Genomic DNA, 13,866 nt, shown 5'->3' with positions numbered 1-13,866 from the left:
TGGTTCAGGTGAACAGTTGGCATAGGGTTGACGGGGTTTGTGTGCTATTCTGATGCCAGCGGTCGTAGGACTCTTGTGGTCAGTTCAGATGTGTTCCTGATGTAAGGTAGCCTGATGAGTGTGTCGGGGTATGCAGTGTCTTCCCGTTGTTGATCGTGTAATAGGCATCTTCTGACCCAGATTTCCAGGTACACATTGTCTTTGAAATCCTGGAAGAGTATTCCTCTTGTCAGTGTAGCTTTGTGCAGCTGCACTGTGTTGTTTCCTGTTTCAATAATGTTCTCGTGCAACTTCATTTGTGTGTGTTAAGTTGGTTGCTGTTTAAATTCAGTAGTTGGTCAGTGTGTGTGGCTTTTCTGTGTACCTTTGTTTGGAATTCCCCATTTGTCTTGCGTTCCACCGTGATGACCAAGAATGGGAGCTGTTTGTCCTCTCCTCCTCTCTGGTGAATCTGATTCCAGTGAGGGTGGTGTGTATTAGCTTGTGTGTCTCCACTAGTTTGGTCTGTTTAATAATGACAAAGATGTCATCCACGTAGCGTATCCGTAGTTATGTTTGAATTAGCAGAAAGGCTGTATTTTCATCAAGAGCATCAAGTTGTTAGGAATAAATATCACCAACAATCTATCCTGGTCCATCCAGTCAAGAGAGCACATCAACGCCTCTACTTCCTCAGAAGGCTAAGGAAATTCAGTATGTCCACAATGACTCTCATCAATTTTTATAGATGCACCATAGAATGCTTCCTATCTGGGTACATTACAGCTTGGTATGGCAACTGGTTTGTCCAAGACCGCAAGAAATTACAAGAAGTTGTGAATGCAACCCAGTCCATCGCAAAAACCAGCTTTCCTTCCATTAACTCCATCTACACTTCCTCTGTTAGGAAAGCAGCCAATATAATCAAAGATCCCTCCCACCCCAGTTGTACTTTCACCTTCTTCCATCAGGCAGAATGTACAAAATTTTGAAAACCCGTACCAGTAGATTGAAGAACAGCTTCTTCCCCTCTGTTGTCAGACTCATGATTGTCCACTCATACATTAGAATTGATCTTTCGCTGCACCTTCTCTGCATCTGTAACAGTATATTCTGCATTCTGTTCTGTTACCCTGATGCACTTATGTAAGGTATGATTTATCTGATTAGTATGCAAAACAATACTTCTCACTGTACCTCAATACATGTGACAATAATAAATCAAATCCAATCAATATTCAAAAGAAATTGAGAAAAAGCTGGGACTATTTTACCTTAAAACTTAATGTCTGCCTTCCGCTTGGAACACTAGGATCTAGTTACATGGTTTGATTCACTAAATGGTGGTTCCCCAGATTTAGCTAGGTCATTACAAAGGGGCAAAAAGATCATAGGAGCTATCAAAGTGTGCCGTAATGCACGCCCATCACTGCCTATATCAGAATGGTATTAGCAAAACCTGAGTGAGAGCAAACCATAGATGCATTTAGTGGGAAGTTAGATGTAGATGTACTGTTAAATAAGCTTATGAGAGGAAAAGAAGTAGCAGGATGTATTTAGAGAAATAGCTGATGAGAAATTGGTGGAGGCTGAATATCGACATAGAACAGTTGGGCCAGCTAAACTGATCTCTGCTTTAAATTCTATATAATTGAGACATAACTCCAACTGTTTGTAGACAAGATATAAAAAAAAAGGCCACAGGACAAATCACCACTGAAACGCTGTGTACTTTTCAGGCTCACGAGCTCCTCATTTATAGTGGCCTTATGTGATGTCAACAATAATTAGGTCTTAACATTTTCAGTCTGCCATACCATGCGAGATCCATTAATAATACATAAAAAATGTTGAGTAGTATGCTGTGTGATTTGACCAAAATTCTCTATTCTCCTCCCTTTCTCCCCCCACCTCTCTCTCGCCTCTCCTCCTCTCTCTGTCTGTCTCTCTCTGTCTCTCTCTCTCTCTCTCTATTGTGTGTTTGTGTATATGCACTAAAGAAATGAGTTCAACTTTTTTATTGTTTAATGCATTTTATTACAAGGGTGTCTCATCCAGAAAATCTACACAGTTTGAGGAGTACTAATGCTGAACATTGCAGATACTGCAACTTTAATGCGCATGCTGGCTTATGCTTTTTTACATTATGGCTACATCATGTGAACCCTGACAAACAGCAAGCAACTGACTTCATCTGCAAGCTATCTTTATGATTTATGCAATTGTGAATGACTATATTATTAGTCTGGCACTGACCCAAATAAGCGAAAACCTTTTAAAAACAAAGCCGGATTTGCAAAAAGGAACAAAACGGACCAAGGCATTGTCTGTTCAATGACAACAGCTATTCAAATTAATTTGTTAATTGCTATGATGTCTTTATAAAGAAAGACTAAATTAATATGATTTATAAAAGCACACCAAAATAACAAGTCTATTACAAATTTTAATTCAAGTTTTTTTAATCAGAAGATAGGTACAGGGCTGGATAGTCAATGAGTACGTTAAACAATATGTTGTCAGATATTTACTGTTGGCAAGCAAAAGCACGCTAGGCAGCTCTGCCTACAGAGTGAAACACCTTACAATTATATTTAATACTTTCCTAATCAAACAGTTGAATATTGACCATGTTTTGCACTTCGTACTGGACAAACATATTTTATGTCCTTTTAAATGAATACGAATAGTAATAATAACATTCATTAAGATTAACTTAGTTGCACAAATGGTAAAATTTAAAAAAACTTGAATTTTGTTTCAGAGAATCTGCATCTTTCATTTTAACTCCAAAAGTACATAAGTCACAAGCAAGTAGCATAGTTTGACCATGTTCTATTTTATGGTTGCTATGATTAAACATAGAACATAGAACATAGAACAGTACAGCACAGAACAGGCCCTTCAGCCCACAATGTTGTGCCGACCATTGATCCTCATGTATGCACCCTCAAATTTCTGTGACCATATACATGTCCAGCAGTCTCTTAAATGACCCCAATGACCTTGCTTCCACAACTGCTGCTGGCAACGCATTCCATGCTCTCACAACTCTCTGCGTAAAGAACATGCCTCTGACATCCCCTCTATACTTTCCACCAACCAGCTTAAAACTATGACCCCTCGTGCTAGCCATTTCTGCCCTGGGAAATAGTCTCTGGCTATCAACTCTATCTATGCCTCTCATTATCTTGTATACCTCAATTAGGTCCCCTCTCCTCCTCCTTTTCTCCAATGAAAAGAGACCGAGCTCAGTCAACCTCTCTTCATAAGATAAACCTGTGAATGCTGTTCTAAAAAAAGATAAAATGGGCAAATAAATTGATTTCATTAGATATACAGTAGAAAGAATCTTGAGGTGTAGTAATGAATCTTGGTGAAAGACGTTATTTCAGAAAAGTGTATTCTCTGCCAGCTTCTCAGCTACATGCATATAAATAACTATTATCAGGAGCCATCTGCTGATTTGATGCAGCTCTCCCTGTGGGAGATATTACATATCAATGTTTTGAATCTTTTCAGATTTCTATCCAAGTACATGTGTGTGTAAATGTACAAATCTGTTACCATTTCAAATTGGGACTGCTATCTCACTGAAAGCAAAGCAATGCTTTTAATTCAACCTGACTCAAAAACTCTAATTGGAATTTCAGCTACGACAATGTGTAAAAGAAATGGTTGATTTGTTTAAAAATTAACTTGTTCTAAGTTGTTTCTTAAAAGAGAATTTCTCTGTACCAAATTGATTTGATTTTTCTGAAGTCTAATTGTCAGCCTGCGTCATTGTCACAAATGTTATAATTGAAATTGGTAAGCATTGTATTGAAAATTTAGCAGTCTTCAACTGTAACAAAAACTAAGTTAAATTCAAGGATTTTTTTAACATTAGATTTGTTTTGGTTTGATTTATTGTCATGTGTATTTATTACAAGTAAGTGAAAAGTTGTTTAGTGTCACCACTCTCCAGGGCCATCTTAAAACACAGAAAATAAACCAGAACTCAGAATATACCGCCAGAAAAATAAGACAATAATGTTTATCTTATAGTCTTATCTCAACAAAGTTAGGTTTGCCCTTGGAACAGCTCCAGCTTCTAGCTCAGCCACGGGTATGGATCTGGACTGCTCCACCCCAATATCTCGAGTCCCTACTGCTAAACTGACTACGCTGCTCCAACTGTGTGCTTCAGCACACCGTCACCGCTGGAACAAAAAGTCACAGGTCTCTGGCGCCATCTTGCCTCCATCAATGCTGCCACCGCCATGAGTTAACGTTGGGCCAGCCTCACCGGTGCAGCTGCCACCAGTGATGCAGGATTTTGCATGGAGACCAAACTTACTGCCGTCACCACCTCCGCCATCAGGCATTCGTGCCTAGCTGTAGACCTGGAGCCTCAGCTCAGTACGTAAGTCTAGACCAGGGGATTAATGCTGGGACCTACTCATTCACTGGGAAACCTCAGACTGGATTGGAGCTGCATCCACCTCACCCTCCATTGCTGCTACCGCCACCGGAAGCCTTCTGTTTCGTCATTTACTCAGCCTTGCTTCTCCCAGACCTGCGCCACTATCTTCATCCACCATTCCAGGCAGGGCTCCTCTCATTGATGCCGATGCCAAGTTAAAGGCAGATAACAAAAGGTCCTGATTAAAGAACTAGAAATCTTCATATAATTTGGTTAGAAATCCCATTGAAAGACATTTTATTTGCCATGCAGAAGCACCACGCTGCAAACTTTGCATAGCCTGTGCATTTTAAACTTCACGCTGAGAACACAAGGTCACTACAGGTCACATTTTGGCTCAATGCGTTTCCAGTTTATTCTTAATGCTTTATTAAAGCTACAGTCCCAATTGAAAATGATCAGGATAGTGACAGTATGCATCATACATAGTCTACGTGGATGCTAAAACTGTTACACTAAATATCTTGGGATATTTTTTGGTCTCACATCAGTAATTACAGACATCTCCGATCGAGATATGACAAAGTTAGTCTCAGAAATCTAGCTGTCATTTTTTATCCATCCCAATCATAAGGTTATGTTCTGTAAATGTAAAAAATGTAAAAATTTCTGCTATTTTGGTTTCTTGAATTATATGTTATATTGTTGAGGTATCATAATTACTTGACAAGCAGCAGATTATATCACCTATCGGCTAGCCACAAAATCACATCGATTCCAGGAGAGGACCACCAGTCTGAGAGTAATGGTGCCACAGCTGGTCTATGCATTTAACTGAGAAGACCAAGACAATGGTAACAAGGCCTCCCCATCACCATCAGGCAACAGAACATCAAGGATATTGACTTCTTCCCTTACCTACTGGGTGCATCTCCGAAAAAGGTGATGGAGAGATCAGCATCCACTCAAGAATGCATAAAGCAGCATCAGTCTTCCAGCCACAATATCGTTAACACATCCAACCCAAACAGTCTATAATAGCGCCAACTGCATTCAACGTCGTGAGGCATGGAAGAGAACAGCAAAGTTGCAAATTGGTCACCTTCCACCAGTTTTCCTACCTAAGACCTCGATGGAGAGACAACATTACTTATAAAAAGGTGTTACTCAGGATTCAGACATCAGATGTGCCCCGAAGACATTGTGACAAAAATATCATTGAGGTTGACAGGATAAGTATTTTGTTTCCTGGATATACACCCCACGAGAGTGGAATTAGACTGGACACAAACAAATGGAAAAAGAAAACAAGCTGTTCAACTTCCAATACAAAAGCTCACAGAAAGTCTGTGGGAAAGTGTAAGTACTATAGAACATTTACTTGTTGCTGACAGCAACATGTGGACCTTGTGTTCTTGAATAAGTCAATCCCCAACCTAAAGAAGGCCCAAAAATCATGTATGTGAGATATTTGTGTGAACTTTCACAAAACCCTCTTTTTTGAGCATATTTGTAACTGCTAAGTTTTTTTTACGAGTTAACTTTTGATTGTCCCATCTATTATGTTTGACTTCACAGTTTGTCCCTTGATTTAAATAGCATGTAAAATTCCAATAAGCGTGTCTAACCCAACCAAAAAAGACTATATAGTGAGCTGCAATCACTGTATTTTAATAAATCAGCAATTGAAATGTTTTTTTTTAATTTTATGTACTGTCCACTTTTATAGTTTAGAAGCAGTAGCACAAACACAGAAATTGAATAGTTTGTACTAATCAGAGACTTAATTTACATTTCAGTATGAAATCTAGATCCTATTGTTGTAATGAAGGATGATATTTTATTTGGTTGTGATAATATGTAGTTCAATATATTTTTGATCTTCTCTGTCATAATTTAAGTATTGCTAATAAAATTATGGGCATGATGTAGTTTTGTCTTGTTATTTCCATTTCAGGATATCACTTAAGGTATAATCCTGTCTTGTCACACCTGTGCACAATTAGTGTTAATATAATTCCCCTAATTAGAATAGATGGACTAGGGCTGTTACTATAACACACTTAAGAGACAAGATAAACGCTAACAGAGATATGTACTGTGAGTAAGTAGTGCTTTTTAAACATTGATCTCAAAGGAATACCCTGAGATATGATCGATTAGTCCTACAGTTATGGCAGTACATCGTACACGTATTTGTTGTCCAGCTTCATTTCTGAAAAATGTCTTTTCATTGTAACTGAGTCCCTACAGCTGCTATTTTTTACAAGACCATAAATAGATTCACATTTAGGACCATTTGATATTGTCCCTCTGGTATATCAACTATGATCTTGACTTAAAAGATTCAGTTTTCAATAATCTTTCTGAAATCCAATTTAACCTGTTAATCACTTTTTAAAATATTTATTCATGAGGTGGGCCCATTCCTGGCTCGCTGTGGGTGGTGAGTTACCTTCTTTCGGTGCTGGAGTCCATTTAGCGTAGGTAGGCTGCATCACTCTTCAGAAGGGAATTCCAGGATTTTGACTGAGTGACACTGAAGTCACATCAGTACATTTCCAAGTCACAAAGGGTGAGTGGCTTTAAAGGAAATTAGCAGGTGGCAGTTATTTATCTGCTGCCCATATCCTACTAAATGATAGTGGTGATGCATTTGGAAGGTGCTATCTAACAAGTCTTGGTGAATTTCTGCAGCACATTATATAGATGGTACACATTGCTGCTACTGTATTGTAGAGTTGGTGGTGTTGTAGTAACGTCACTGAACTGGTAATCTAGCACCTCAGTCTAATATTCTGGGTACATGGGTTTGTTTCCCACCACAGCAGATGGTGAAATTTGAAATGAACAAAACCCAGGATCAGGGGTTAATCTAATGGTGACTGTATAATCATTGTCTTCCTGTCTCACAATGTTTCAAAATAATCCTTAATTGACTTCGCCCACCACCCCCTGCCTTTCCAGTCTCCGACTCCCTGCAATTCTGTGATACCTGTCTTTGAATTCTCCATTCTTCTCACTCCTTCCTTTAATCCCTTTAATTTTCTTTCTTTAAAGAGTAAATTCCCTTCCTTTAACTTTAAAAAGTATTTCTGAAACTCTTCCTAAATTCTGAGTCTTTGGACCAGTACAAAATAGTTTCTTTCCTTTCATCTTTGTACTTTGTACAATGTTAACTGGAACCTTTTTATAATACATAATTTTGTTAAAAAAATATGAATCACTCAGCATTTTCAGCATATTTTGTCTCATCACACTGTGTGTATTCTAATCCAATGAGTGAACTGGGGCAATGAAAGATGACTAATTGAGTATGGCCCTGTTCTTCAGTAAATCCTGCCAGAAAATGTGATTAAAACAGATTCAGTTGTAACTTTGAAATAGGAATGGGAAGTAGAAGAAATTGAAGTGCTATGGAAAAAGGAAAAGAGATTGGTGTGACCCTTCTTTCGTTCTGAGAAAAGGTCACTTTTGACTTGAAACATTGTTTCTCTCTCCACAGATGCTGCCAGACTTGCTGAGTTTCTCCAACACTTCGTTTTTGTCTTAGATGTCCAGTATCCGCAATTTGCTTTTAATAGAATCATTAATTGTTTGATTCTGTCACTAACCCGGTTTCGTTAACAGAATAGTTAACTCGTAGATGACGTAAGGACTCAAACATATCTCCAGTCTTCATTTCAGCAGCTCTTTTGTCGAATGTGTGCAATACCACTTTATTATGAAGCTGTTTGACTTATCGTTCTTTTCCATTCAGAGACCAGTTGTTTGCCATGTACTGAAGAGTTGATGAACAAATGTTCCCTCCAACTGAACTTCAGCAAAACTGGGAAAAATCCTAGTAGCCCCTGCCAACATATCAAGTCTTTGATCAACTGCTTCAGATCCAACTTATTTGATCCAGTATGAAAGGATATAAAGTTCCCCACATTGCAGTATCCAGTTTCTTTTCATATGATACCAGAGTTTTTGCCTCCCTGTTCGGTTTGCAAGTTTATTCTATGTGCTATCATGCTTTTTTGTGAAAAATAACCTATTTGATAATTATACTAAATTTGCTTTTATAGAACAGTACAGCACAGTACAGGCTCTTCGGTCCACAATGTTGTGCTGACCTATTATCCCACTAAGATCAAACTGCCTGTCCAAGAGTCGCTTAAAAGTTTCGAAAGTATCTGACACCACTCCCACTGCTGGCAGCGCATTCCACACACCCAACACTCTTTGTGTGAAGAACTTACCTCTGATATCTCCCCTATACCTTCCTCCAGTCACCTTAAAATTATGTCCCCCTCATAATAGTCATATCCTGGGAAAAAGTCTCTGACTACCCAAAAGAAATTGCTAAGTATGCTTGAGCGAGGTAACCAAGTTTTACCACTTAGAATCCCTGTTCCCTATTCCATCTCGTGCAATTTAACTTATTTATAGCCTATATTTACTTTTTTCTGTTCTCCTAACTTTTCAAATACTCTTTCTCAATCATCTCTTCCCTCAATATAATGTTTTCCTTAATTAGACCCTTGACTTTAAACACTTAGCCATGTTGTTCCAGAACCTCCAGTTCATAATTATCTTCCTTGTCTTGCAGCATCAGCATTTGCCTCATTACTGAAGACCGCAGTTTAACTAGAAACTGTATAATTTGAACACAACCTCCCCTGATTTACATGCTAATATTGTCCATCAAGTTCATCTTTGCATTGGGTTTGTTAATTGCTGAGTTATCTATTAAGACCTGCAAGATTCTTTCAGCTTCACCCTCAGTACCATTCATGCAGTGTTTATAAGACACATTTCGATCTGCAGTACCTTACATTTGTGTTTGTTTAGTTTGACATTAGAGAGGAAGTGTTTGAAGTGTCTTATGTACTTAAGAATTGTGTTGCTGTATTAAGCAATTCAATTAGAGGAGGGGGTTGATACAGAACAGGAGCCACAGTTAACAGTTCAGATAAGTTCCACTAATATTCAGGCTTTTATATCCTGCTGATCTAAGGCAGTGTATGCCCATTGTTATAAAAATAAGGGAGGTGGTGGGGATGCAATAAGCGTGGAAAACCTGAGACTGAAAGGAACAAAGGAGTTGATGAAGCAAAGAACAACATCTACTAGAATAGCTTTTACTGCTACAGCTACCACAGAAGATCTTTCAATAAGAACACAGTTGATTTGTATGAGATCTTTTTCTTTGAAATGAACTTCAGTGGCTCAGGCTTATTTGAAAAAGCAATCAGTTCTTTCCCTTAATTCTAAATGGTGTGTCGCAAAAGAATGGCAGTATGGTGAAATTAATATATTGGATTGAAAGGAAAATAGCATATCAGAATGCGAGCTGTGAAGGAAAGGATATCATCTTTAAATAGAGGAACAACGATGTTAATTTTTTTCTGTGATATATTGGCCAATTCAGTATCTCAATGTATTTGCTGTAACCACGTACCAAGATTTTAATTCTTTTAGTAAACTTGATTCAGTGCAAAGTAAATTGCTTATAAGGATATATAGACCAAAACAATATTGAAATTTGTGTATAAAATTTGTTTTTTTGATATTTGCAAAGGAAATTCTACACAATGAAGAATATAGGAAAATGATAAAGATAAATGCCAATGAAGTACAACAGAAGGAGGAGATTAGGAGAGAGAAGGAATATGAGGAAGGTCTTGTTGCACGGCAAATTCGAACTCAAATCAAGGGACATGCCTCTGCAACTTACTTTGGAACGGATAAGCTATCTTCAGAACCCACAAGTACAGCAAATACCTTCCAGCCAGGAGGCTGGTTACCACCAGAAAACTCAAATATGAAAAAATAACATGTTTATTTTGTCTTGTGGCTTAAAGAATATTTACCAGAAATATCTAACAAATAAACAAAGGAACCAAATATACTTACAGCAATTATCACATATCAATGATACAACAACCGGTGTGTTTTGTTTTTTTTTATTTCAGTTTACATTTTCAAATTCAAACCCTGGCACTTTAAGATTCTTCTGACAAGGTCATCAGTCTGAAGTATTTCTTAAGTTTGTTTAAAATCTGCTTTTCCGTGGATAGTTTATTCTACTCCCCCAGGTGTTAGGGCAAAAGGTTTGCACAGAAATTTGTAAATCATTGCTTTCATCTGTGTTGGAATTGAAGTATTTAAACAGTTTCAGATATGCAAACGAGAAATTCTTCTCAATAGTGGTGCAGTGAAGGGAGAGGTAATCCTCAGCAAAGAAGCTGAAGGACCGCAGGGACATTTACAACAGCTTTTCTTATACCTAAAATTAAATGCTCAGTTGCACCAAATACACAGCTCTCAAAACTTGAGTTAAATTGCCTGATGTAATATCAAGAAAATTTCTGTTTTACATGCTCCTATAATATATTGCATTGACATTGAGCCCATTTCATAGAAGGATAGGTCAGTTAGCTCAGTTGACTTGATGGCTTGCAATGCAGAGTTGTGCTGACAACCATGAGTTCAGTTCCTGTACCGACTGAGGTTACTATTACGGACTCTCCATCTCAACCTGTCCCTTCGCCTAAGCTTTGGTGACCCTCAATTTAAACTGTCACCAGTCATACCTCTCTCATACGAAAGCATCCCTATGGCCGGCTAGACTTTACCTTTTAGCTATCAAAAAAATACTACGGTTAGCACAACAATAGAAAACCTCACACTTAAGTTTTCTTTTGAAAAACTTGCTTGTATTACGGTTCAGTAATTTATTTAAGTTTGAAGTAATTCATTTCACAAAAAATTAAACCAGTCTGTATTAATTGTACAGATTACATTTTGTCAGTGGCTTGTTAGAAGTTTAAATCACTGGTGAGTATGAATGCAAGTTTAAATTGCATTTTTTTTTGCCTTCTTTGTTTAAATAATTTTGTATGTTTTTCTGCTTGTGATTACTTTGCTGGTCTGAATATTTAGATTTCATTCTGCTGGTAAGAATTTATAAATAAACTCTTTAATAAAACATGCAATATGCCAAAATAATTTTTGTTTAATTTGTAACTAATGTATTTTTTGTAATCAATACTCTGTATTGAACCACCCACCTAGATAGCATAATTGAAGACACTTAATTTAAACCAGGCCAGTGGCTAAATCCTTCAATTAGTCTGTTAAACTTAATTCCCAAATGCAGGATAGGGAGTATTCACAGCCCAGTGGCCTCAGTATTGATTTCACCAGCTTCAAAATCCCCTCCACCCTCAGTATTATCCCACGGCCAGCCCTCCCCCTCCTCCTCTTCTTTCTGATCCCACCTATCCTGTCCATCTTTCTACTCACCTATCCATTCCACCGACCCCACTGACCAATTACAATAACCCCTATCTATAATCTACCTATCATTATCCCACTGACCTTTTCCCTCAGCCCCGCCCCCTCCCTCCCTCGACCTGACAAAGAGTTTCAGCCTAAAACGTTGACTTCCCTGCTCGTCAGTTGCTGTCCCACCTGTTGTGCTTTTCCACCTTCACATCTATGGCTTCCAGTATCTGCAATCCTTACTGTCTCCAAACAGTAGAGATGGAATTCTTTAAGTGTCTGTTTTGAATTACCACCTAATTTTTTTTTCTTGTTCCGTGCAGATTTTGAAATCATTGTCCCACTTGAAGATAATTATTCAGAACTCTTGTCTGTTGACTGACCCACTTACTGAGTAATTGGCTGTCACTGTCTGTGTCACCAAATGTGTATTTGACCATGGATGGTTTTCCTCTGTTTATATCTGACACATTCAGCCAATTAATGTGAAATAACTAAAAAGAATTAATATGAAACAAATTAACATCTCTTAATCCCAGCAACACTTTCTGTCTTCCAACGTGGATAATCATAGTTCATGGATTTCTGGTCCATAAAATTATGTAGATTAGGAACTTTGGAGAACTTCAGAGAAGCACTTACCTACAAAATACCAATGCCCATAGGAACCAGGAATGTAGCCTTGCGATCTACTGATAATATTAGATAGTTTGAAGATGTTTTCTCGAAGACCCATTATAGCACTTTGTCTGAAGTGAATGCCCCACTTTTGTGACATCTTAAGTGTCAGGGATGCGGATAACATATGGGAAAGAAAAGTAAAGCTCGGAGTATACTGTCAGCTTTTGCTAAATTGTAGCAATCTTGCCTCAGAGTCAGCACTCCATCTCCAGGGATTTGACCAATAATACAGGCTGACATTAAGTGTAGGGCAGAGGGAATACTACTCTGTAAGAGATGCCATCTTTTCATCAAGGTATTACATCAAAGACCTGTCTGCTGCCTTGGATGAAATATAAACATTCCTGTGGTATAATTTTGAGGAAGTTCTGCCCTGTCAATATTTGTCATCCAAATAGATATATCTTATCATTAGAATATTACTGATTATGGGACCATAATGGCTCCAAATTGATACTCATTGTCCAACATTGTGACAGTAGTTGTACTTTTTGAAGTGTTTAAATGTCTAGAAATAGCCAGAGGTAGGGAAATAGGTTATCTAAGTACAAATCTTGCTTATTTTTAAATTCCCTTGTGGAATGTGGGTGTTTCTGGCTTTGGGAGATGTACTTTGTTTTTGAAGAGAGGTTTTGAGCCATTGGTATCAATCTGTCACTTCCAAGCCAATGAAGTAAACAGCTCATGAGTTTTTGTTTAAAGTCATAACAATGGAAGCAGCATGAATGGATGGAGTCAGGTTCCCACACAACTAGGATGTTTGTTTAGCTCTCAGCATCTGTTGGGGTTTATAGTTAGCTGTGGAAGTGGCCTCTCTTGCTGTCTCTCTGTCTGCCTGTCTGTCTCTCTCTCTCTCTCTCTCCCGTGCAGCCAAAAGCTTGGGTTCTGTCCCTGCTGCCAGAACTGCATGTGAGACAATCTATTTTACTGACATTGCCTTTGCCAAGAGTGTGTTCATGTATTGTTACTATATTGGAATGGTTGTTGTTTAGTGGTTGAATAATCTGTTTTGTTAAAGTTTTCCAACAGTGTTAAAGTTATTCCAATTCTTCATTCTTGAGTTTGTATATGAACTGTTGGTTAAGAATAAAATGTGTATTGCTTAAAGCCACATAGTGTAAATTACATCTGGAACACGGCACCTCACACTTAACATTGATTTAGAAGAAGTTAGGGTATAAGCTATCTCCTTGATATATTTGAAGAGAGTTTATTCTGATTGCTGACAGTGGTAACTGGCTAACTTGAACCACTGCAGTCAACCGCATTGCCCTTTGGGAGAGAATTCCAGGACCCCGCCATAGTGAAGGAAAGATTATATATTTCCATAATCAGGATGGCTTGGAGGGAAAATTCCAGGTTGTGGTGCTTCCATGTATCTACTACCCTTGTCCTTCTCAATGGAAGTGGTCAGGGTTTGGAAGGGTTAGGGTTAGGGTTCCACTCCTTAGACGACATGTCCATCCTGGGCCGCCTCCAGTGCCATAATGATGCCACCCGTAGGTTGCAGGAACAACAACTCATATTCC

General features: G+C 38.2%; 1 protein-coding gene across 5 annotated transcripts in view; it reads left to right on the top strand.

Annotated features, from left to right (window-relative positions):
- The window catches only part of ndufaf2 (NADH:ubiquinone oxidoreductase complex assembly factor 2), a 149,350-nt gene extending 135,966 nt beyond the window's left edge, over positions 1–13,384 (top strand). The window contains exon 4 of one of the 5 annotated variants that reach the window (XM_048535509.2): positions 9,951–13,384. In XM_048535509.2, coding sequence (XP_048391466.1) covers positions 9,951–10,205 — 255 coding nt within the window. In that variant the 3' untranslated portion in view covers positions 10,206–13,384. The other 4 variants (XM_059648296.1, XM_059648289.1, XM_048535518.2 and 1 more) reach the window with 4 other exon arrangements.
- The last annotated feature ends 482 nt before the right edge of the window (positions 13,385–13,866 follow it).

Source organism: Stegostoma tigrinum, chromosome 1 (assembly GCF_030684315.1).
Source record: "Stegostoma tigrinum isolate sSteTig4 chromosome 1, sSteTig4.hap1, whole genome shotgun sequence".
Taxonomy (NCBI): Eukaryota; Metazoa; Chordata; class Chondrichthyes; order Orectolobiformes; family Stegostomatidae; genus Stegostoma; species Stegostoma tigrinum.
Note: the sequence above shows the minus strand (reverse complement) of the source record. Positions and strands in the feature narration are given on the sequence as shown.